The sequence below is a fragment of the Phoxinus phoxinus genome, assembly GCF_949152265.1.
Source record: "Phoxinus phoxinus genome assembly, chromosome: 7".
In the NCBI taxonomy this organism is placed as follows: Eukaryota; Metazoa; Chordata; class Actinopteri; order Cypriniformes; family Leuciscidae; genus Phoxinus; species Phoxinus phoxinus.
Genome location: NC_136882.1, coordinates 38,410,371 through 38,436,751, shown reverse-complemented (window position 1 = coordinate 38,436,751; position 26,381 = coordinate 38,410,371). Strand labels below are relative to the sequence as shown.

The 26,381-nt window shown below is 41.7% G+C and overlaps 1 protein-coding gene and 1 long non-coding RNA gene across 4 annotated transcripts in view; one reads left to right on the top strand and one right to left on the bottom strand.

The window, feature by feature from the left end:
* Positions 1-26,381, top strand: part of LOC307001598 — a 54,752-nt gene that overhangs the window by 3,384 nt on the left and 24,987 nt on the right. Inside the window, exons 2-4 of one of the 2 annotated variants that reach the window (XR_013798272.1) lie at positions 14,937-15,019; positions 15,140-15,208; positions 22,163-22,380. This is a non-coding gene — a long non-coding RNA (uncharacterized lncRNA). The remainder of the gene's footprint in view (positions 1-14,936; positions 15,020-15,139; positions 15,209-22,162; positions 22,381-26,381) is intronic. The other variant, XR_013798271.1, reaches the window with a different exon arrangement.
* Positions 1-26,381, bottom strand: part of LOC307001597 (inactive dipeptidyl peptidase 10) — a 54,598-nt gene that overhangs the window by 5,628 nt on the left and 22,589 nt on the right. For both annotated transcript variants that reach the window (XR_013798270.1, XM_079618321.1), the window contains exons 7-23: positions 24,458-24,539; positions 22,452-22,572; positions 22,193-22,347; positions 20,115-20,212; positions 18,067-18,190; positions 17,640-17,678; positions 17,442-17,549; positions 14,913-15,004; positions 14,792-14,839; positions 14,593-14,714; positions 12,488-12,535; positions 10,522-10,620; positions 8,503-8,572; positions 6,431-6,625; positions 4,012-4,066; positions 3,413-3,512; positions 1,418-1,476 (exon numbers count right to left, since the gene is read on the bottom strand). Coding sequence is in view for 1 of the 2 variants with exons in the window: in XM_079618321.1 (XP_079474447.1) it covers positions 1,418-1,476; positions 3,413-3,512; positions 4,012-4,066; positions 6,431-6,625; positions 8,503-8,572; positions 10,522-10,620; positions 12,488-12,535; positions 14,593-14,714; positions 14,792-14,839; positions 14,913-15,004; positions 17,442-17,549; positions 17,640-17,678; positions 18,067-18,190; positions 20,115-20,212; positions 22,193-22,347; positions 22,452-22,572; positions 24,458-24,539 (1,615 nt within the window). In the remaining variant the exon portion in view is untranslated. The remainder of the gene's footprint in view (positions 1-1,417; positions 1,477-3,412; positions 3,513-4,011; positions 4,067-6,430; positions 6,626-8,502; positions 8,573-10,521; positions 10,621-12,487; positions 12,536-14,592; positions 14,715-14,791; positions 14,840-14,912; positions 15,005-17,441; positions 17,550-17,639; positions 17,679-18,066; positions 18,191-20,114; positions 20,213-22,192; positions 22,348-22,451; positions 22,573-24,457; positions 24,540-26,381) is intronic.

Here is a 26,381-nt window from a genome sequence, read left to right as displayed (position 1 = left end):
GCTTAGCATAGATAATTGATTCTGATGGGTCCAGTAGCATTTCTTTCAAAATGACCAACGAGTTTCAATATTTTTCCTATTTAAAACTTGACTCTTCTGTAGTTAAACGTGTACTAAGATCGACGGAAAATGAAAAGTTGAGATTTTCCAAGCCTATATGGCTAGGACCTACTCTCATTCCGGCGTAAGAATCAAGGAACTGTGCGGCCGTACCATGGGTGCAGCCGGCGTAATGATATGACGAAGCACTTGCCGTCAACAAACCAACGTGACAACCTGCTTGCACAGGGAGCGTGCCTTGTAGCATGGAGACATTTGTGAGAGACGATTTAGATGATTCACTTTGGTGCTGATCCCGAACCGTATTTATTTGAACCCGGTCATGTTGGAAGTTACCGAGCTGGGGACTATTTTCAGGCGCTTCGTCATATCATTACGCCTGCTGCACGCATGGTTCCTTGATTCTTACGCCGGAATGAGAGTAGTTCCTAGCCATATAGGCTTGGAAAATCGCAACTTTTCATTTTCCGTCGATCTTAGTACAGGGTTTAACTACAGAAGAGTCGAGTTTTAAATAGGAAAAATATTGAAACTCGATGGTCATTTTGAAAGAAATGCTACTGGACTCGTCAGAATCAATGATCTATGCTAAGCTATGCTAAAAGTGGTACCGTCAGAACCGGAGTTCGGCTGAATGGATTTGAAAACGGTTAAACTGTTTAACTCTGGGGGAGTTGTAAAATGAGCCTATTTCCAAAAAAAGTGGAGTATCCCTTTAATGATGGACAGAGAAACCAGTTATAATAATAATATAATAATGCATTTTATTTAATGGTGCCTTTCATAACACCCAAGGTCACCTCAGGTCACTGCATACAACACAACACACAACAATAAGCCGCATATACAGAAAAAGTGCAGTAAAGTCTCAATAAAACATGTTATTAAAAAGCCTGTTTAAAAAGATATGTCTTAAGACGCGTTTTAAAAGTCAATAAGCACTTCCTATTGCAAGTTATTTCATACTAAATAAAAGGTTTGTGTGATGATTTTATAGTTTTACTGAAATAAGTTATTATTGATCATGCTCTGTAATTGTTAATAAACAAGAGAAGATCATTTACAGTTTAAATACAGTAATAAATGTTAAAAAAAATTATATCTTTCAAAGATAATGTTAAATAATTACTTTTTTTACAAAAAAAAATCCAGTTTGCAGTTATTAGTGATGCAGGTTACATGTATTGACTGATCCTCACGCTGGGAAAAACCGTAACGCATTACTCTCCATAAAAATTTACACAATTAGTAACTTTTTTTTAGAAAGTGATGCCATATTGTAATTCATTACTTTTAAAAGTAAGTTTCCCCAACACAGCTTTATGTGTCAAATCATACAGCAGCAACAACATCTTACCTTGTATTTGAGCTCATTTTGTATCGGGAAGCCGAAGTATCTCTCTGTGAAGGCGGAAGCTGTGTAGAAACACAGAATGGTCACACTAGTGTGTGTGTGTGTCAAGTTTATTTATATTTTACGCTTTTTACAATAGAGATTGTTCCAAAGCAGCTTTACAGTGATAACAGGAGAATAATGCAACAAAGTTTGTTTGTTCAGATCTAGAAGAAAATAGCGTCATAGTCCAGTTTAAGTAAGTTCAGTGATGAGCCATTTTTGTTGTAAAAAAGTTATTAATTTAGTTCATTTAGCCGACCTGGAGAAAACCGTGTGTGAGTGTGTGTGTGTTTGCTTTGCCGTGAGTAAGTGTGTGTGCGTGTGTGCTTGTGCTGTGTGTTTGCTTGCTTGTGCACGTGAGTGTGCGTGAGTGTGTGCTTGTGCTGTGTGTTTGCTTGCTTGTGCACGTGTGTGTGCTTGTGCTGTGTGTTTGCTTGTGCCGTGAGTAAGTGTGTATGTGTGTGTGTGTGTGTGTGTGAGAGAGTGTGTGCTTGTGCTGTTTTTGCTTGTGCCTTGAGTGTGTATGTGCGCATGAGTGTGTGTGAGAGAGAGTGTGCGTACGTGAGTGTGTGCTTGTGCTGTGAGTAAGTGTGTATGTGCGCGTGTGTGTGTGTGTGAGTGAGTGTGTGCTTGTGCTGTGTTTGCTTGTGCCTTGAGTGTGTATGTGCGCGCGAGTGTGTGTGTGAGAGAGAGTGTGTGTGTGCGTACGTGAGTGTGTGCTTGTGCTGTGTGTTTGCTTGTGCCGTCAGTAAGAGTGTATGTGCCGTGAGTTTAACTGTGTGCGTGTGTGTGTGTGTGTCTGTGCTGAGTTTGTGTCACACGTACCGTAGAGTTGCCAGTCGAACACTGGAGTGATGGCAGCACCGCAGCGGAGAGCAGGTGTGTGTGTGTGTGTGTGTGTGTGTGTCACACGTACCGTAGAGTTGCCAGTCGAACACTGGAGTGATGGCAGCACCGCAGCGGAGAGCAGGTGTGTGTGTGTGTGTGTGTGTGTGTGTGTGTCACACGTACCGTAGAGTTGCCAGTCGAACACTGGAGTGATGGCAGCACCGCAGCGGAGAGCAGGTGTGTGTGTGTGTGTGTGTGTGTGTGTCACACGTACCGTAGAGTTGCCAGTCGAACACTGGAGTGATGGCAGCACCGCAGCGGAGAGCAGGTGTGTGTGTGTGTGTGTGTGTGTGTGTGTGTGTGTGTGTGTGTGTGTGTGTGTGTGTCACACGTACCGTAGAGTTGCCAGTAGAACACTGAAGTGATGGCAGCACCGCAGCGGAGAGCACGTGTGTGTGTGTCTGTGTGTGTGTGTGTCACACGTACCGTAGAGTTGCCAGTCGAACACTGGAGTGATGGCAGCACCGCAGCGGAGAGCACGTGTGTGTGTGTGTGTGTGTGTGTGTGTGTCACACGTACCGTAGAGTTGCCAGTCGAACACTGGAGTGATGGCAGCACCGCAGCGGAGAGCAGGTGTGTGTGTGTGTGTGTGTGTGTGTGTGTGTCACACGTACCGTAGAGTTGCCAGTCGAACACTGGAGTGATGGCAGCACCGCAGCGGAGAGCAGGTGTGTGTGTGTGTGTGTGTGTGTGTGTGTGTCACACGTACCGTAGAGTTGCCAGTCGAACACTGGAGTGATGGCAGCACCGCAGCGGAGAGCACGTGTGTGTGTGTGTGTGTGTGTGTGTGTGTCACACGTACCGTAGAGTTGCCAGTCGAACACTGGAGTGATGGCAGCACCGCAGCGGAGAGCAGGTGTGTGTGTGTGTGTGTGTGTGTGTGTGTGTCACACGTACCGTAGTAGAGTTGCCAGTCGAACACTGGAGTGATGGCAGCACCGCAGCGGAGAGCAGGTGTGTGTGTGTGTGTCACACGTACCGTAGAGTTGCCAGTCGAACACTGGAGTGATGGCAGCACCGCAGCGGAGAGCAGGTGTGTGTGTGTGTGTGTGTGTGTGTCACACGTACCGTAGAGTTGCCAGTCGAACACTGGAGTGATGGCAGCACCGCAGCGGAGAGCAGAACTGTGAGAGAGCAGCAGAAGCGAGCTCAGAAACCCACCGTACACCTGTACACACACACACACACACACACACGCTTCAATGCACCTCTGACGTCTCAGATCAACTTACACACTTTGAAATGTACAAAAACACTACAGGTTTTGATCTTGTCGAGCCTGTTTCTATTTCTGTAGTAGACTGCAACTTTAATTATAGTGCAGGTATTTTTATCTGACAGATGCAGTTTATTTAAAGCAACTGATTTGTTTAACTTTCTGTGCTTTTTTTGGCCAATTTATTGAAAAGACAATAGTGTCATTATTAGATGAGAAGAAAACTTGAACTGATCTGAATAGTGTCAGTGCAGTCAAACCAATAATATTACTGAATATTAAGTGTCTTTATCCCCAACTAAACAAGCCCAAACTCCATCATGTGACAGAAGTGGTCTTCAAAATATCTTCTTTTGTTTTCAACAAAATGAGAAAGTTTTACAGGTTTGAATGACATGAGAATGAGTAAATTATAATTTTTGTGTGAACTAACCAGTTAATGAAACCTCACCTTGCCAAAAACCCCGACTCTACCTCCATCAATGTACGGCTGCTTCACCAGATACCTGACAAACACACAAATGCTGATATGAGGGAAAATACTCATGCAACCGTTTAAAAGGGGGGGGTATAATGCCCTTTTCACAAGATGTAAAATAAGTCTCTGATATCCACAGAGTGTGTATGTGAAGTTTTAGCTCAAAATACCCCACAGATATTTTTATATAGCATGTAAAAGAGTCACTTTTTGAGGGTGAGCAAAAACACCTCGTTTTGTGTCTGTCCCTTTAAATGCAAATGAGCTGCTGCTCCCGGCACAGGGGGCGGAGCTTCTACAGCTCTGTCTTTTTTACCTCACACCAAGCGTGCCGCACAAGTCCTGAAAAGTGAAGCCAAAGCGTCTTGATCGCCCCCCGGTGGCTGGTCCTAGGTCATAAACCCCACCTACCCGTGTTATTTCACGGCACGTGAGACCAACTAAACATTTAAAGAGGTGTTTGATTATGATTTGACTTTTCTAACTGTAGTTAGTGTGTAATGTTGCTGTTTGATCATAAACAACATCTGCAAAGTTACAACGCTCAAAGTTCAAAGCAAAGGGAGATATTTGCTTTTAAAGAAAAGGACTACAACAAACAGCTGGTAGGAACTACACAGAGGCGGACAGAGTACACAGCTTCATTACTTGAGTAAAAGTACAGATACCCCTTGCTAAATTTTACTCAAGTACAAGTAAAAGTACTACAGTCAGATGTCTACTTAAGTAAAAGTACTGAAGTACTTGTTTTTAAAAGTACTTGAGTATCAAGAGTACAAGAGTACATTTTCTAAATATTGCATTACTACTGCCACAGTGCTTACATTTATGTACAGAAACGTCCTACATGGAGTTATGAAAAAAGTTAATACCTTGGAGAATCAAAGGAATTGAAAGTAAAATCAAGTAATTTTCATCTTTTTACCACGTTGCTTCATTTAACATTTCACACTTGCCCACAAGGCAATAGCACAATGGCAACGCTCTGACAAACCTCTGCTAGAGTTTTAATGGATTTTTTGCACCCACATTTGAACTAACAATTGTGTGTACATGTGAGTTTCTCTGTTTTTTCATCAATCAAATCAATAAACCTAAACCAGCAAAGAAGGCAATATAGCAATGTTCTGACACACCTCTGAACCACACCTCTGAAAGGTGATTGCTGATAGGCTGTCCCAATCAGTGACGCCTGCACAATCCTGTCACGCTTGAGAGGGAAACAACAAATTGAGGGTTTCCAAGTTTTTTTTTTTTTTTTTTAGAAGTAGTAACGGGTACTCAGTACTCACGGTTATGGATAGAAATATAGTGGAGTAAAGAGTACAATATTTGCTTCTCAAATGTACTTGAGTAAAGTCATGAGTAGCTACTCCCCAAAAATGATACTCGAGTAAAGTACAGATCCCTCAAAATTGTACTTAAGTACTGTACTCAAGTAAATGTACTCCGTTACTGTCCGGCTCTGGAACTACACGACATTCCTCCCGGGTTAGTGACATCACCAACCCTAAAATGTACTTAAGCCCCGCCCCCTGAACACGCAGTCCATGTTGAGAAGAGGAAGAGTTGTTGTAGTCGAGCACATTTGTGAGTCAGCTCAAACTTTAGCATCCATCTTTTCACATGCAATAGAAAGTCACTCTGTGTGCGTCTCACAACAGTTCCTATACGAGCGATTTATAGATTATCATGACAGAATATGCTAATTGAAGATAGTTAACTCCACATCAGCAACATAAATTCATCAACTAACCATTCAGAGACGTCCTGTTGCTTCTACATGTTGTCACGTCTTCTTGAGTCTCTCCATCTTTGTCTGACTCCGTTTCAACATTAAAGACAGAACAGTTTCTGTCATTTTGGTGTGTGTGTGTGAGGTAATCGCAGCTGCTAACACACACAAGCTCTTGAAACCCCGCCCCCTTCAGCAGCTCATTTGCATTTAAAGCGAACTGCGTTGATGCTGCACATTAGTGGTGGTTGAGGAGATTCCCCCCCCTTCTATGTAAAGCGCTTTAAGGTCTCAGAAAAAGCGCTATATAAATGTAACAAATTAATTACCAGCGCTTCACTGCCATTCATAAATCCTCTCCCGTGGCCTCATGGGATAGCCTACTAAAGTGTCCATCATATACACACTACAGAATCTCACTAGAAGTAGTATGTCATTCGGGGACTTTGCCTACTCTTTTATGAGTACTGTAAATTCAGACCTACTTTTTTGTCGCACACTATTTTCCGCATACTTTCTAGTATGCGATTTCTAACGCAGCCCTAGTGTGGACAGACAAGTTTCTTGTCGCTGCAATCTTATCGCATCGCATCTGGTTAGGACACAGCGTAAGACTTTCGCACGGTAGATGGATAAAAAAATAAAATAATTACTCACTCTAAAACCGAGAGTTGATCGTCTGCGTCCACGAGTCCGAAGCGCTTGTACACACCCTGGAGAATCTGCTGGCCCTGAAAGCCACTGCCTCTGCCATCGGCCCGCGCCACAATCACATCATCACAGCCCACCAGCACATCGGCCCAGTCCAGACGAAAGCGCTCGTTCACCTGCTGGCAGCCGGGATCACACTCACTGTCACACACACACACACACACACACACACACACACACAGACACACACACACACACACACACACACAGGTCAGGCAGATCCAGACTGATGTGGCAAGATCTGATGTGAGATGGATGTTTTTGACAGTTGCACTAAATCTTGCTACTTTTTCAGTTTTAAATTAAAGGATTAGTTCACTTCAGAATTAAATATTCCTGATAATTTACTCTCCCCCACGTCATCCAAGATGTCCATGTCTTTCTTTCTTCAGTCGAAAAGGAATGAAGATTTTTGAGGAAAACATTCCAGGATTATTCTCCATATAGTGACTTCAATGGGGTCCAACCACTGATCTATATAATGACTGTAGTTTTTGGTAACACTTTAGAATAATGGTCTGTAATTAATAAGTAATGCAGGACTAATGAGTAGTTCTACATTATAAAACGGATAGTTCCAGTCCTTGATTGTGATTGGTTGAGCCGCGTTCGAAGCCGTTGTAATTACACACACACACACACACACACACACACACACACACACACACACACACACACACACACACGCACACACACACACGCTTTGTTATTGCATGTGTTGCTTAGCAACCTCTTTGGAACTACATTGCTTCGTGGAGGAATACGTGTGTGTTATAACGTTACATTTTTTGTTGCTGGTGTTTATTTTATGAATAATTAATATTTAATGAATATTTTTATGGAGTAACCATTTTATAAAAGCAATAAGCCCCTTGAAGCCGTGTTTTACAGTGGATTTAGAACAGCTGGGGCGTTAGGCACGACACGGGTGAAATGTGACATTCAAATTTATTATTTTGATTAATGTATTTTATGAATTATTCTTTTACGTTATTGATTCCCTTAATCATTTAAATTTGCTCTGATATGATTGATTATTTCTAAATGTCAGATATTCGGTGTCTCTTCTTCTATGCTGTAAGATCGAGTGTATTTATTTCCATCGGGATTGATCACGTGATGTTCATTTGAATCAAAATATGTCCGTTTCCATTTCTCCAGACACGAAATTACGCAAGATCTGCGGTATTATCTTAACCGTTTAAAAGGTGTCAAAACAACACTTCTTATCTATTTTCATCTATCTTTGACATTTAACCAGTCACTTCGACCTTGCCGTATAATGGATACGTCTGTTTGACCTTTTCTTATCAGACCACAACATAAGCTTTTCAGTGTCTTCTTCGCTTCTAACTCTCCTTTCATTCTGCAAATATCTTTATATGGCTCCTTATTTCTCTATAGCCTACTCTTCATATCTCTGTTAGATACAATAGTTTGGATTTTATTTTTAAACTATTGTTTACTTGATTGAATTGTGTGTGTGTGTGTGTGTGTGATGAGCAGGTTTAGGGATGGGGCAGTGTGTGTGTGTGTGTGTGTGTGATGTGCAGGTTTAGGGATGGGGCAGTGTGTGTGTGTGTGTGTGTGATGTGCAGGTTTAGGGATGGGGCAGTGTGTGTGTGTGTGTGTGTGTGATGTGCAGGTTTAGGGATAGAGGCAGTGTGTGTGTGTGTGTGTGTGTGTGTGTGTGATGGGCAGTGTGTGTGTGTGTGTGTGATGGGCAGGTTTAGGGATAGGGGCAGTGTGTGTGTGTGTGTGTGATGGGCAGGTTTAGGGATAGGGGCAGTGTGTGCGTGTGCGTGTGTGTGTGTGTGATGAGCAGGTTTAGGGATAGGGGCAGTGTGTGTGTGTGTGTGTGTGTGTGTGTGATGAGCAGGTTTAGGGATAGGGGCTGTGAGTGTGTGTGTGTGTGTGTGTGTGTGTGTGTGTGTGTGTGTGTGTGTGTGTGTGTGTGTGTGTGTGTGTGTGTGTGTGTGTGTGTGTGTGTGTGTGTGTGTGTGTGTGTGAGATCGTACAGCAGCAGCAGGAGAGGGTACTGCTTACTCTCTTCAAACTGTGGAGGGAAGCTGAGCTCAACTCTCAGTGCTGTGAACACACACATGAAACACACATCGGTCACTTACAGCAAAAAACTGAATAATAACAGTGTGAACAGCACATGGGATCATGGCTTTTAAAGGACTCATGATATGGATTGTTTGAGTCTTGAACATTAATCGCGATTAATCGAATCCAAAAATAAAAGTTTGTGTTTACATAATATATGTGTGTATGTATTGTGTATAATTATTTTGTATATATAAATACACACATGCATGTATATATTTGAGAAATATTTGCATTTATATACTGCATATATATTTTTAATTGATTTATATTATATCTAAATAGAACTATTTTATATAAATAACAAATTTTTCTTTAATATATACATGCATGTGTGTGTATTTATATATATATACAAAATAATTATGCACAATACACACACATATATTATGTAAACACACACTTTTATTTTGGATTCGATTAATCGCGATTAATCGTTTACAGCCCTAATGACGATGGTTATGTTTATGGTAATGATCAGAGGTGGACAAAGTACACAACTTCCTTACTTGAGTAAAAGTACAGATACTACTGGTCAAATATTACTCCGTTACAAGTAAAAGTTGTAAAGAACGATGTTTACTTAAGTAAAAGTACAGAAGTACTCGTTTTTAAAAGTACTTAAAGGTTTAGTTCACCCAAAAATGAAAATAATGTCATTAATGACTCACCCTCATGTCGTTCTAAGCACGTAAGACCTCCGTTCATCTTCGGAACACAGTTTAAGATATTTTAGATTTAGTCCGAGAGCTTTCTGTCCCTCCATTGAAACTGTATATACAGTATACTGTCCATGTCCATAAAGTTAATAAAAAGATCATCAAAGTAGTCCATGTGACATCAGTCGGTTAGTTAGAAGTTTTTGAAGCATCGAAAATACTTTTTGGTCCAAAAATAACACAAAATAAGACTTTATTCAGCATTTTATTCTCTGCCGGGTCATGGCCAGTATACTGTATATACAGTTTCAATGGAGGGACAGAAAGCTCTCGGACTAAATCTAAAATATCTTAAACTGTGTTCCAAAGATGAACGGAGGTCTTACGGGCTTAGAACGACATGAGGGTGAGTCATTAATGACATTATTTTCATTTTTGGGTGAACTAACCCTTTAAGTATAAAGTAAATGTCAATGCATTGTTTTATTATTGTTGCATGTAATATTTACAGTATCTTATGCCTCTGAATCTCTGTCTGCCCTCATATCAATATCACATCTATTTCTATAACACAGTTCCAGAAGTGGGATTGAATAAATCACTCAATAACGTCCACAATGGTTTCGGACACACAAATGGCTGTTCCCAGTTATCTGGCTTTTAGTGTGAATATGTTACTGTTATCTATAAGCTAGTGTGCTCCAAAACAATGACAAAATGCGCATTTAGAAGACCAAACCCAACGTTGAAAATGAAAATCATGTTGATGTCAGAATCCAATGTCAGATTGACGTTAATCTCCAACGTTGGACAGACGTTGTATTGTGGTTGAAAATCGGGTTGACGTCAGAAACCAACATCAGTCGAGTTCTGGCGTCAACCAGACTTTCATTTACAACCAAAATCATCCCTGATGTTACTACTCTCTACTCGAGGAGCTTGACAGAAATGTAGTGGAGTAAAAAGTACAATATTTGTCTTTCAAATGTAGTGAAGTTAAAGTAAAAGTTTCCAGAAAAAATAATACTCAAGTAAAGTACAGATACTCAAAAAGTGTACATAAGTAAATGTACTTTGTTACTGTCCACCTCTGGTAATGATGATGATGATTATTATGGGTGTTCTTGAAAATTTTTAATTTCTAAATCACACGAGGTCCGAAGATAATACTAATCCAGTGCGTATAGGGCTTAAGACGATAATCTTTCTGTTGTATCCCGCTACAATTCGCATGGTGATGTGAAGATGACTGTGATGAAGACTTCATACCCTGGTTGTTAATCTGTAAAGTCCTGATTTGTCTAACTGGAGTTCGTTTCTTTCTGAATAATTCTCTGATCTTCAGACGAGCATCTAGAGTCACATGATCTGCAGAGAGGAAGAGAAAGAAAGCAAGAAGGTTCGGTGTGTTCAGATTATTTTTATGCAAAACTAAAACAATAACAGCTTTAACTTCCCAATGTTGGGAAATAACCATGGTGTAAGTGGGATAATCCACGGCTAGCTCTGGATTAAAGGATTTGAAAGTACTCTGCTCTAATCTCTTCAAGTATAACCAAACCTTTATTTTGGCGGGTTATAGTTAAAGAGTTTTGAGTGTGTGTGTGTGTGTGTGTGTGTGTGTGTATCTGCCGATAGTTTTCTCAAATGAAATGGTGAAATGATGAAGTTTATGTCTGAGACGGCAGACAGCAGTTTATTAAAGGGATCAAAAATTTATATTAAGTCATAATTTACTCACCCTGGTGTTGTTCTAGTGCCATATAGGCCCTACTTTCCATTTCACTCCAAAAAAATTATAATAATTTGCCCGCTCGTGCTCCCCTATATAATGGCAGTGAATACCAATGATCATGTCCCATTTTATTCATTTTGATTTTTTTTTTTCTGGGCGAGTCGGAGTTAACTGTAGAGCTAATAGAGTTTCATGAACGTGCAGAAGACCAATGGCCAAGGTCAGTGTGTGTGTGCGTGTGCGTGTGCGTGTGTGTGTGTGTGTGTGTGTGTGTGTACCTACTTATGTTTTGGGGTCAAATTTGTACCCAGAAGTGACCAAAACCTGACGACAACTCCAAAAACCTCCCTTAAAGGAGAACTCCGGTCAATTTTAACATTGAGCTCAATTTTTTGTAAATTTGGAGTGCTGTCAATACTGAGAACAACGACAAAAATCGGTGTTGCCTACACTGTGTTATCCTATTTTTAAAATTTGCACCCTATTGACTTCAATGGGGCAAGTTTTAAACCTGCTTTTATCCTCTTAACATCCTTGATGTGTCATTACAAGTGCCCAGCCATGTTGAGTGATTCCTTAAGAGTGAACACGAGTGAATTTGACTGCAGGAGATGTGAAAGATATTAATAAAAATTATGTTATATCAGCCAGCGCACATACCTGTATTTAGTTCCTGTTTTTGGTTGAAGTCCAAAGTAGTCGATTGTCGAGTTGATGCGCATAGGTTTAGTTACTTAGATCACGCGCGTGAACTCGACAATCGACTACTTTGGACTTCGACCGAAAACAGGAACTAAATACAGGTATGTGCGCTTGTTGAATTAACATCATTTTTATGAATATCTTTCACATCTACTGCAGTCAGATTCACTCGTGTTCACTCTGAAGGAATCACTCAACATGGCTGGGCACTTGTAATGACACATCAAATATGTTAAGAGGATAAAAGCAGGTTTAAAACTTGCCCCATTCAAGTCAATAGGGTGCAAATTTTAAAAATAGGATAACACGGTGTAGGCAACACCGATTTTTGTCGTTGTTCTCTATATTGACAGCACTCCAAATTTACTAAAAATTGAGCTCAATGTTAAAATTGACCGGAGTTCTCCTTTAAGGAACAAAAACCTCCCTCATTTGTAAAACTCATATAAAAATAAAGTAATTAAAGGCTTTTTAAAAATGCAGTAAGTTTTGTGTTATGGGTACACCCTAAAAAATGTTGGGTTGTTTTAACCCAACTTTGGGTCAAATATGGTCAAACCCAAATGTTGGGTTAAAAATGTAAATTATAAAATGTAACCCAACGGATGTGTTTGTCCATATTTGACCCAAAGTTGGGTTAAAACAACCCAGCATTTTTTTAGAGTATAGCGTTAGTGTTAGGGGATAAAATATACAGTTTGTAAAGTATAAAAACCATTACATCTATGGAATGTCCCCATTTAGGTGTGTGTGTGTGCGTGCGTGTGTGTGTGTGTGTGTGTGTGTGTTTGGACTCACCGCTCATGTCACTGAGAAGGTGCACAGTGGTTTTGGGGATTCCTGGACCTGAACACAAAATACAAATTGTTTACAGAAATCTTCAGCCATTTTTGCAAGCCAGAATGAGTCTGATATGAAAAATCAACGTGAAGGTGTGTGTGAACTAGAGCTGCACGATCTCGATTCAAACACTGACGACGTGATCTTATTCCTAAATGTCTATTCTCCAATCACAGAACATTCAGATCTGTGTTCTGAGCCAGAGAGAGCCATTGTCATGCATAGATATCAGTATTATTTATGTGTTACAATAATTCATATTTATCACAGAAGTACTGCCAAGTTTAAGTTCGGATATAAACACTGATGACTACGGTAGCGATCAAAATACAGTAAATCACCTTCTGAAAGCTACTTGGCCCTTAAAATAAATATAATATCAATTACACCGTTACTGTCACATTGTTAATGTGTTTTGTTAATGTGTTTTGTTAATGTGTTTTGTTTGAAACCAAATTTGCCTTGATCTTTTGGTATATAAGAGGTCTTTGTACCATTAAAACATCCTGCAAGTTTCATAGCTTAAGACGTCCTCCCCATTATAAACGAATCATTTATTTAATCAAGCTCGAAATACAGCTCGTTCTGGATCCATGGTAAGAAGTGACGTCACGGTACGAAGTGACGTACCAGCGTTTGCATAATGACCGCCTCCAGCACAAGACAACTACGCTTTAAGCGCAAGACAACTACGCTCATTTCGTATCATTGTCACGACCGCGCCTGCGCGCCTCACAAGTGTTCAGTCGACGGACAGTGGGTCTGTGTGTACAAGGAAATTACGATGCCGCAGATGTGCTGTTCCTGGCTGTGGACAAACAACATCTTTGAATACGCTGCGAAAGATCCAGTCGTCAGGGAAAAATGGATGCACTTTATTTGTTTGCCGACGTCCCAGTCCATTTGAAGGATGACTGCTTTGAGAACAAATCCCAAAATGATGCTGGCTTTACCAGAAAACTGTTGCTCAAAGATAAGTCCGTGCCGACTATTCTGGGCTCAACAACGACGACGCAAACTGTAAGTAATGTGTTTAAAACTTTAAACTACTTTTTAAATGCGCTGAATCCGCACAGGTTCTGGCTGGGGGCGTTAATAATTGATGCATAGGCACTGACGTTAGCCAATCATAACAGTGGGCGTTAGCACTGAACTCTTAAAGGGGAAACACCCCCAAAACAGACTGTTTGAATCAGAGGATGAGAAACAGGGAAAAGGTCATAAATCACTACATTTTAAAAGTTTTTTGTAAAAAAACCTATAGTTATACTATAATTGCACCTAAGGGAACATAATAATAAAATTAAAAAAACCATGTCATGACCCCTTTAATGATTCATCCAGTATTGAAACGTCAATATGAGTTTTTCAATTCATAAAGATGAGTTAAATTAAAGCGATTTAAAAATATATATATATTTGAATTAATTAAATATTTTTAAATAGACTGCCGCAATTAACATTTTGTCAGAACCTCTTAGTCTATTTAGAATCATAGGATAATTGTGACTTCTATTTTAAACAAAAAACCTTGATTCTCAATTTATCCAGAATCGTGTGTGTGTGTGTGTGTGTGTTCGTCATTTACCCCTGCAGTTCAGCAGTACAACTCGTGTGTGTGTGTGTGTGTGTGTGTGTGTGTGTGTGTGTGTGTGTGTCATTTACCCCTGCAGTTCAGCAGTACAGCTTGTGCGTGTGTGTGTGTGTGCACTAGTCATTTACCTCTGCAGTTCAGCAGTACAGCTTGTGTGTGTGTGTGTGTGTGCGTGTGTGTGTGTGTGTGTGTGTGTGTGTGTGTGTGTGTGTGTGTGTGTGTGTGTCATTTACCCCTGCAGTTCAGCAGTACAGCTCGTGCGTGTGTGTGTGTGTGTGTGTGTGTGCACTAGTCATTTACCTCTGCAGTTCAGCAGTACAGCTTGTGTGTGTGTGTGTGTGTGCGTGTGTGTGTGTGCGCGCTAGTCATTTACCCCTGCAGTAAAGCTCGTGCATGTGTGTGTGTGTGTGCACTAGTCATTTACCTCTGCAGTACAGCTTGTGTGTGTGTGTGTGTGCTAGTCATTTACCTCTGCAGTTCAGCAGGACAGCTCTTCCTTGTGGACTCACTGAGGCTTCATAGAATGAACAGTGAGGTTTAAACAGAGAACAGCTCAAGCACTCGCGATGGAACGGGTCCACCGTGCTCACCCTGGAGGTCAAAGGTCACACTGCTGTAATGTGAGGCATTCAGGAGGAATAAAAACAAAAGTCTGTGCAGAATCTGACCTGTACAGGTGCCTGTGACTGAATCCAGCCTCAGTACTGAGGAAATATCTGAACGAAAACACACAACGTGTCAGACATTTAATAGGCGTGCGCGTGTGTGTGTGTGAAACAAGTTACTCACACTGTATCCCACTTTTCATCGTAGGTCAGGATCTCGGTGACCTCCCAGGCGCCTGAGGTCAGGTGACGCACACTGACCTCTTCACCTTCAGGCTGAAAGCAGAAGAGGTAAAACACACACACACACATTTCAAAGACTTGATTTGTTTGGGGCTCTACTCTAGTACAACAGGTTTTCATGCTTCAAAGTTCAAAAACCACCTTATTTTTCCCATATCTTCCCACCAGTCTGTGGGCCTGTCCAGATACTCACACTTGCGGTCTTCGCCACTTGAGAGCACATGCACACAACTGGAAGTAAGTGCGCAATTAAAAATGCCAAAGTGCAGTGCCCTGAACGCACACTATCTCCAGTACTGCTCCTAAGCAGTATTCAAGGCTAAACGTTTCCCATCATGCATTATGTTCGGGATTGCATGCATGCATTATGCTCACGAAATCCTGAGATGTTGACTAAGTGACTAAGCTAAATTAATTAGATATTACTTTGGCAGTAAAACATAAAGTGTTGTACATTTTATTGATTTTTATTTTTTACAACATTTTCTACTGCTTTTCATCACTGAATTAGAAGCACCCCAATTTTAAAATAGTCTTCTGTTACATAGCTACTACTGAATAGACATTTAGAAGTTTATTTTAAAATGCAAAGTGTTGAAAATCAAAATAAAGCTCTGTAAACATTTGCATTTTTGCAACACAACAACTGAGTCCCATCGGGTAATCAAACGTTCAACACACTTGTGGTCGTCACGGTTACCTGAACACCTGGACCAAATACAGGGCATTCGTCATGTAAGCAGCAGACAAGTGGTGAAGTGCAAAGACCGCAAGTGTTGATATACGGACAGGCCAAATTTCCCCAAAAGCCTCATTGGCCTAGCCTGGTTAACACCAGACCCTTCTCAGTCGTAACTGGTCTGGGAAAGGTTCATTAACAGCCCATTTCCAAAGGGGCGTCACCAACGGACGTCGCTCAAATGCCTCTGGGCACAATTGGATATAGACCTAAATATAGACCTGGATATAGATCAGAGCGATCATCATTGTGTAAAGCCCGCCTCAACGTTTGTGATTAGTGCCACGATTTGGAAGGATTAGAAATGGGCTTGAATGGGCTCTTGACCAGACGGACTTGCAGAGCAAATCTAAACTTGCCGGAAGTTCGTCTGGGTTTTCCCAGGCTATCATTGGCCAACAACTTTCACAACTTCCATTTAACTTTATCGGTAACGACGGAACTGGTGACTACAGTTGGCTTTGGGAAACGCCCCCTGTTTAGTTCCTGTCTCTATGAAGCCACTCCTTCTGAAAAGCACACTGTGCTCTGATTGGTCGGCTGGATCAGTGTGTTGTGATTGGTCGAGCGCTTCGAGTGTGTTTGGGAAATGCCCCGCCCCTTACCATAACCGCCAGTTTAACACACTACTAACTAACTCAACCAGGCCCCGCCCCTTTATTCTGCGTATAGAGGGTTTTCACCAACGTCACGTTCTGGGCGGTAACCCGGATGCGATTTCGCGTGATATGTGACTTTCTCACGCCACGTAAAATGTAAACGTCAGACGTTGTTAGAGGAAACATGCTGAAAGTCGCTGCCGAAACAATGCTGTGTTGTTGCACGTGCCTGACGAGCAGAAAATTATTATTTCTGAAACCGGCGCAGACAAGAGCGTGAAAAAAAGCTGTACATAACAGCCTCCTACAGTTCTGCAGTAGTCCAGCGCGGCGGATACACATTTCCATGTAGTAAAATTTAAATAAGACAACATCTCTATTGCAAACGCAAACCCCTCCATCAACGCAACGTCATTGCCATATTGCCAAAGAGCTGCATGGACACACACATCGGATCTGAAGAGTTGCGATACACAGTGTGGACAACATTTTAGATTAGATTCCAATCGGATACAAAGATAATCAGATTTGGGCTGACAGTGTGAATGTAGCCATAGTTAACTACGTCAATATTTTAGCCATAGTCAACACTATTTACAAACGTGGCTGATGCTGTAACTTACCTCTCTCACCCACAAACACCTTCTTTCATCAGTTTTTTGCACTCTTCTCTTTAACTTTTGACAGTCTATAGAACTCGAAATGTTTTTTCCCGATGCGAGTGATTAGTACAGACCAAAACTCGACCATTTTTCAGCAGCAATAATCAGCCAAATTTGCGAGTCCATTCAGTTCAGTGGCATTGTTTACGTTCAGTGCCTCCAAAATGGCCGACTTCCGGATTGATGACGCGTAGTGAAAACCCTCTATGAATTATATAAATGAGGAATATTGTGACGTGTTCGTTCCCAGAAGAAACTCAAGACTACAATGGAGGCGTTTCAGGAGTTCAGAAATAGTGGCACTGATATAGAGAAGAACTTTGTTACTTTGCAGAGCTTTTTCATGCTCAAACAGCAACATTACAGACTAAAGAAAGATGAACATGGGGGAAAAAAGCATAATAGGAGCCCTTTAAAGTCAGATCAGGGTGAAATATGTTTTTTTTTGTATGGTTTGTGCACTTTTATACCTGCGCTGACATCATGGCGAGGTGTCTGAAGGATCCGCGGTCTCCGCTTGCGAGCGGTGATGTCATGAGAAACGTTCCTCCATCTTTAGAGAAAACTGGTTTTTCATTCTGCACAAATCAGATGAGAGCGTCAGGTTACCTCAGCTTTTTCTTTGAGGTTAATACATATGGCAAACTCTAAAGTGACTTCATCTTTACCTGTCTGTCAATCCATTTGTCTGATGTCATGACATGCTTCTGCAACGAGAGACCAAAACCAATGTTTACATGTGTTTGCATCGTATACGTACAGTATATGTGTGTGTGTGTGTGTGTGTGTGTGTCCATTCAGAAGTGAATTGAGATGCCTTTTAAATCCCAGCTCAGTTCCTTAATTGGAATTGAGGTAGCAACCAGAAAGAAGAATTGCAATTGAAAAGATAAATGCAAGGAAGTAGAATTCAAATTAATTGAAATTGAAGTCCTTGAAAGGATAGAACAGGATGGAAGAACACTTCATTTCCCAGAATGCATCTGTTTAATTTCTTTGAGTTTCAGTTCAGTCAATTCCTCTTCTAGTTCAACTTGTTGAGGCCAATTCAATTCAAATTCTCTCTCATGAATGGCGTGTTTGAGAAACGCTCACCACCACACATGTCCCCGTGTGTGTGTAGCACAGTGTGAGACTGGAGGCGTTCTGAGGACGGTTTAACCAGCGTACAGCGAGACACTCGTCGGTTACCCACTGCACCATGCTGATATAGAGCTCGCTGCACACACACACACACACACACACACACACACACACACACACAACAACAACAGGCGATCAGCTCAAACATTATTGATATCTGAAGGTTTAGAAATGGGAAAGTCTTATTAAAGAGGACCTCCTTCTAAAAAGCACACTGTGCTCTGATTGGTCGGCTGGAGCAGTGTGTTGTGATTGGTCAAGCGCTTCTAGTTCAGAAACAGTGACACTGATATTGGATCTTTGCAGAGCTTTTTCATGCTCAAACCGCAACATTACACACTAAAGAAAGACAGACATGTAAAAAAGCATAACAGGACCTCTTTAGGCAATGTGTCCACCAAAGCGTTTTTAGCCAGCTGAAAACTTTTTAGGCAGCGCAGTTTTTTTTCCAGTTGAGACGCTTCGTTAGCCTGGCTCCGCCCTCCTACGTACTTCCGTTCAATTTTCATTTTCCTTCAGTACTAGGTCTGGGTTTGCGGTGTATTCTTGGGTTTTCTCCAGTCAATTTTTTACCGGTCCAATCAGCGAACAGAGGGAGTGTCTGAGAACGATGACGTTGAGGTTGTGTGCTAGTTTGAGTCGTCACACGTCACGAACAAACGTTTGCGATTGGTTATGGCAGATCCAGAGTGGCTCTGGGCAGATCCAATAGTTTTAAACTTCAACAGAGGACCCGCCTTCAAGGAAGTTAACGCTTGTCAATGGAGAGAGGCCAGACTCTCTGTACAAATGAAATGTAGGAGAGTCTGGTAGAACCAGGCTAACGCTTCGTTGCTATAATACAGAATATCCGTTGGGCGGTGTGGTATTAGTCCCGCCCCTCCTCCGCTGTGATTGGACGGTTAGGTAAAAAGTGACAGTGATGAGCGCTGCGTTTTACCCAAAGTTGAACATTCTTCAACTCTCTGCGACCTGTAAAAAACACCGAACGCTCAGCGCTTCAAGAAATGCGGCGCTCTCATTGAAAACAATTGAAAAAACACGCCAGCCGCGTGAAAAAAACACTTTGGTGGACACACGGCTTTAAAGTTGAGAAGATTTCACACACTTTTATTCCTCGTCTTGCACGTCTCTTTAGTTGCCAGAACTGGATGTATGTATGTATGTATGTATGTATGTATGTATGTATGTATGTATGTGACACAAAGATACAAAAACAAGTGTGTGCATATGTGTGTTTCTACTTAATCATACTTTGGAAACATAGTTGTACCCAAAAGTGAGCTAAACCTGACCAAAAAAATCTCCAAACCGCCTTTTTTTTAGTGGTATCCTCATTTCTAAAAAACAGTATAAAAATAAATGAAATACAGTTTTTACTGATGGGTGCTTTCGAAACGCGCTCCGTGAAGCTTTGAAACCTTTGCGAATCATTCGTTTTGCAACCGTGATCCGGAGCGTGCATCAAACTGTCAAAGTCACATGATTTTAGTAAACGAGGCTTCGTTGCATCATAACCGTTTCTAAATGTTTTGAAATTATAATGGTTCCCATGAGCCAGTGTCTTATATATGGTTTAAGTTTTATAAATTTGTAGACCAATTTAATGGCACATTTGTATAATAAAAGGGAAGAGTTTTAGGTAATGATCTCATATCGTCCTGATTAACCGAAAACAAACAAAACAAGCCCGACAAATTAATGTGTGTGTGTGTGTGTGTGTGTGTGTGTGTGTGTGTGTGTGTGTGTGTGTGTGTGTGTGTGTGTGTGTGTGTGTGTGTGTGTGTGTGTGTGTGTGTGTGTGTGTGTGTGTGTGTGTGTGTGTGTGTGTGTGTGTGTGTGTGTGTGTGTGTGTGTGTGTGTGTGTGTGTGTGTGTGTGTGTGGGGTACCTTCTCTGTAAGCTGTCGGGATGCAGGAGTGTGTATGTGTGTGTGTGGTACCTTCTCTGTAAGCTGTCGGGATGCAGGAGTTGTGTAGTGCGTGTGTGTGGGTGTGGTACCTTCTCTGTAAGCCGTCGGGATGCAGGAGTTGTGTAGTGTGTGTGGATCCGTTCACACTGACCACATTCAGTGTCACTTCTGGATTTGCCTGTCCAGCCTGTTGCACACAGTGAAATTAAGTGAAATCCAGAGTTCTGTCAGGACCACTATCGTCAAATACGATTGACAATTAGCATAAAGTTTGGATTGGCGGTATGGTTCTGTTCTGGGTGAGAACTCCATGCGCATCCGTGCACAGCATGTATAAGAGCAGCAATAACCCCCCGTAGGGTAGACAGAACAGAACCAACATGAATGTATGCAAATATAATTAATTCAAGATTTTAAAGGACAACATAATCGAGAATTTATTCTGCCAAATCCTGACTGACGAGAGGTGGAGCTGGGGCGGGAGGAGGGTAATGAGCTCCTGAGAAACACGATCGCTGCTGATAATACTGAAGAGCTTATATATGTTGATAGGCGTCGTATTCCTATAGGTAGACGTGGATCAGCCGAGAGTCAGAGAGCTGTGAAGGATCCCTTTACCACTCTACAGATAAAACATTGTCGGGATAATTTCGGTTTCGCGTATCTACCCCGAAGTGAAAAAATTCTGTCTAAAATGTTTAAGGCCAGACAAGTAGTTTGTTAAGGCTGGGTTTGTATGGAATTACAAACCTGTGCACTATGCGAATGCGCATAACTATATAATCAATTCTTAATGCGCACGTGAACGTCATCAGTGTTTCTCACAGGTTCGCGTTTAAAGTCTGTGTAGAGAGAACGGTGTCGTCTTAGCGGTCTCTAATTTAATAAATAATGATCGTTGCGACGGAAGTGAATCAATCAAAACTAACTTTAGCTGGAAAATATCTTTAACTTCAAGAACTGCTATAAAGCCAAAACAATCTGTTACCTTAAATTATCCGTTTCTCTGTAAAGATGCTTTGAAACAATCTACATTGTTAAAAGCGCTATATAAATGAAGATGACTTGACTAACGTGACCTGCCAGAACTGACGCTACGCTTGATTTCTGTTGTTCACCGTCACAGCCGTATCTAACCAATGACTCAAAAAAGAGCTGATTTTGAGAGGGGATCTGTACACTGGTGGCTAAGAACAAACAGACCAGTTAAAACCAGTACAGCTTCATGAGTTTAGAGGGAGAGATCCAGAAAATCAGTTCATCATGAGCTGTTAAAGGATTAGTTCACTTCAGAATTACAATTTCCTGATAATTTACTCTCCCCCACGTCATCCAAGATGTTCATGTATTTCTTTCTTCAGTCGAAAAGAAATTAAGGTTTTTGAGGAAAACATTCCAGGATCTTCTCCATATAGTGACTTCAATGGAGTCCAACGGGTCGAAGGTCCAGATGTGAGTTTCAGTGCAGCTTCAAAGTCTCGACACGATCCCAGCCGAGGAATAAGAGTCTTATCTAGACAAACCATCCGCCATTTTATAATAAACATTTATATACTTTTTAACCACAAATGCTCGTCTTGCACTAGCTGTGATGCGCCACACATTATGTAATTACGTTGAAAGGTCACGGAGGCAAAGATTAAGTCAAATGCCATTTACAATATTTTTTATTAAATTAAATAAAAGGTAAAACAAAGGTGTCGGACGATTTTGAAGTTGGAGGAGAAAATGAGAGGGAGTTTTTCCCCTTTATCTTACATTTTTAAACAGGAACTCGCGACCTTTCAACGTGATTACATAATGTGTGGCGGATCACAGCTAGTGCAAGACGAGCATTTGTGGTTAAAAAGTTTTTAAATGTTTATTTTTGTTATAAAATGGCCGCTGGTTTGTCTAGATAAGACTCTTATTCCTCGGCTGGGATCGTGTCGAGACTTTGAAACTCACATTTGGACCTTTAACCCGTTGGACCATTGAAGTCACTATATGGAGAAGATCCTGGATTACTTTCCTTAAAAACCTTAATTTCTTTTCGACTGAAGAAAGAAAGACATGAACATCTTGGATGACGTGGGGGAGAGTAAATTATCAGGAAATTTTTATTCTGAAGTGAACTAATCCTTTAACCTTTTGCAAGATGCATATTGGTTGAGGCAGACGGATGTACCTTGGGGTATGGATACTGATGTCCACGAGGGTAAAGCATCCCTGTGAAACGCGGAAGCTGCTCTTTGGGAACAAGAGTGTCGTTGATGGTGAGAAAGGCCAGACTGGATCCTGATGGAGACCACCAGTGAGCAACTGAAGAATGCAAGACCTCCTCTAACAACCAATCAGAGAAGCAGATTCAAACAGGTCAGATTCATTCAATAATATGTAGTGGCATGGCTTGTGTTGTTCATAACAGTGTGATGATGCTGTGTTACCCTCATAAAGCCAGTCAGTTATTCCATTAAATATGATGCCATCTTCCCCCGATGACGTCAGTCTTAGAGAACTGCTCTTCACTTCTGGCTGATAGTAGATATTATTCTCAAATATGTATACCTGAGACAGAGAGAGAACGAGATGAGAGGACGCCACGCTCGTGGAGGAGAAAGAAAGCTGTCCGTCACTAAAGAGGACGTATTACGCCCTTTTTCAAAGTCTAGTTCTCTACTAGAACAAGTTTTCATGTTTGAATATTGATTATTTTCCTCATATTCTCCAATGTTGCGGCTCCTCTTTTCCCAGTCTGTCAGTAACGCTCTGTTTACTTCCTGTCTCTATGAAGCCCCTCCTTCTGAAAAGCACACTGTGCTCTGATTGGTCAGCTGGATCAGTGTGTTGTGATTGGTCGAGCGCTTCGAGTGTGTTTGGGAAATGTCCCGCCCCTTACCATAACCACCAGTTTAACACTACTAACTAACTCAACCAGGCCCCGCCCCTTTATTCTGCATATTAATTATTATAATGAGGAATATTGTGACGTGTTCGTTCCCGGAAGAAACTCAAGACTACAATGGAGGCGTTTCAGGAGTTCTAAAATTAAAAATTCAATTTGTTTTCTTAATGTGTTGAAAAATTGTAATTCCAGATTATTTTCGATGTAAAAGTCATCATCTTGACTATAGGCTGCAAAATATAGATGTTAACTATAAACTTTTGTTTATAAGTGGTTTTGTTTTGTCTAACTCTAGCATATGACCGATGAACCAGATATTAATATTATACCTGTTTAGATGAATGGTTAAGGGTTTATGAAACCCAAATGACACATATGTGACCTTGTCCGTCAAAATGGGTAAATTTTTTGAAATTGAGATTTATACATCACATGAAAGCTGAATAATAAGCTTTCCATTGATGTGTGGTTTGTTAGGATAGGACAATATTTGGTCGAGACACAACTATTGAAAATCTGGAATCTGAGGAGCAAAAAAATCTAAACATTGAGAAAATCTGCTTTAAAGTTGTGCATTTATGTTCACGATTGTGCTGCATTCACTCACAAAAATACATGTTTTATATATTTACGGTAGGAAATTTACTAAATATCTTCTTGGAACATGATCTTAATATCCTCATGATTTTTGGCATAAAAGAAAAATCAATAATTTTGACCCATACAATGTATAGTTGCTATTGCCACAGATATACCTGTGCGACTCCAGACTGGGTTTGTGATCCAGGGTCACATATAGGGCTGGTAATTTTCTAAGCAGTGTGTGTTTCAAGCCTTTTCCACGTGCTTGTCCAGCAGATGTCCTCAATGCAGTGTTTTGTGAATCATTTTACATACTGTAGCATTTGGCTCCATCGATTTCAAAGATTCAGTATTTCCCCCATTGCTCTCGATTCCCAGCACCTCAGAAGCGAGAGGTTAAATCCCAGCTTTAGTTTGCATTTCTTATTGCTCTCTGACCGCAGTTTAACTGAAAACTGTCAGTGACTTCAATGGCTGATGTAGCCTAAATACATTTTCCGTCTTCACTCTTGCTTCTTACAAGACTGCAGCTACTTTTGACATGATATTTTAAATTTTTTATATCTCTCCTGCACACATACAATTTTAATGTGTGCTCGGTGCTCTGCACTATATATATATATGTGGCCAATTACGGCTCTTTCAGTTTGATCTGTTTCACATCAGCTTATGAATGCACAATGCTGGTTAGTGCTTGTTTTGTGCTGGTCGAGTCAGTGGACCAACATCGCTAACATTGATGAAGTTGCTTGACCATGGGTTTCTTGCTGGTAAAGCCACAGATGATAAGCCTGGTAGACGACCAGCAGTTTTCAACAGGGTTGTAGTGTAACACAGACACACAAATACTTGTGAATAATGATTTTCCTGGTGTTTATATTCCAGTTTGGTAAACCACACCACTAGGATAAATGAGCCATTGATAGTGCCGTGGTGTGATGTTGTGTGTCTGTGTGTTTTACTCACCAGTTGTTGGCCGTGATTCCCCCATGATGCAAACTGTAGAACACAATCAGAGACCTCTGGAGGATTCAGTTCATGCACTTCCCTGCACACACGCACGTACGCACGCACACACACACACACACACACACACACACACACACACACACACACACACACACACACACACACACACACAAACACACACACAGGTTTTACTTGTGAGGACATTCCATAGATGTAAAGTTTATACTGTACAAACTTTATATTCTATCCCCCTACCCAACACACACAAACACACACACACACTAACCCTACCCCTAAATCTACCCAACACACACACACACACACTACCCCTAAACCTACCCATCACACACACACACACACACACACACCATCAAACACACACTCACACACTAACCGGACCCGTAAAGCTATCCATCAGACACACACACACACTAACCCTACCCTACCCCTAAATCTACCCATCAAACACACACACACACACTAACCCTACCCTACCCCTAAACCTACCCATCAAACACACACACACACACTAACCCTACCCTACCCCTAAACCTACCCATCAAACACACACACACACACTAACCGGACCCGTAAGGCTACACCACACACACACACACTAACCTGACCCCTAAAGCTACCCATCACACACACACACACACTAAACCTACCCATCACACACACACCCGACCCCTAAAGCTACCCATCACACACACACACCGAACCCCTAAAGCTACCCATCACACACACACACCGAACCCCTAAAGCTACCCATCACACACACACACACTAAACCTACCCATCACACACACACCCGACCCCTAAAGCTACCCATCACACACACACCCGACCCCTAAGGCTACCCATCACACACACACCGAACCCCTAAAGCTACCCATCACACACACACACCGAACCCCTAAAGCTACCCATCACACACACACACACCGAACCCCTAAAGCTACCCATCACACACACACACCGAACCCCTAAAGCTACCCATCACACACACACACACACACACCGAACCCCTAAAGCTACCCATCACACACACACTAAACCTACCCATCACACACACACACGACTCCTAAAGCTACCCATCACACACACACACACACACACACACCCGACCTCTAAAGCTACCCATCACACACACACCGAACCCCTAAAGCTACCCATCACACACACACACACCGAACCCCTAAAGCTACCCATCACACACACACACACACACCGAACCCCTAAAGCTACCCATCACACACACACCGAACCCCTAAAGCTACCCATCACACACACACCGAACCCCTAAAGCTACCCATCACACACACACACACCGAACCCCTAAAGCTACCCATCACACACACACACACACACCGAACCCCTAAAGCTACCCATCACACACACACACACACCGAACCCCTAAAGCTACCCATCACACACACACCGAACCCCTAAAGCTACCCATCACACACACACACACCGAACCCCTAAAGCTACCCATCACACACACACACACACACCGAACCCCTAAAGCTACCCATCACACACACACACCGAACCCCTAAAGCTACCTAAACATCACATAACATTCACACTCATAACCGTTCTCTAATGCACATCGCGTGTCTGTAGTCAGCTTCATTATTAAAGCGTTTTACACAACAGAAATACCGTGTTTGTAAGTTGTAGATCAAGTAAGATGCCAGGTAGGAGTATCGATACCCTAAGGCTACCCATCACACACACACCGAACCCCTAAAGCTACCCATCACACACACACACCGAACCCCTAAAGCTACCCATCACACACACACACACCGAACCCCTAAAGCTACCCATCACACACACACACCGAACCCCTAAAGCTACCCATCACACACACACACACACACACCGAACCCCTAAAGCTACCCATCACACACAC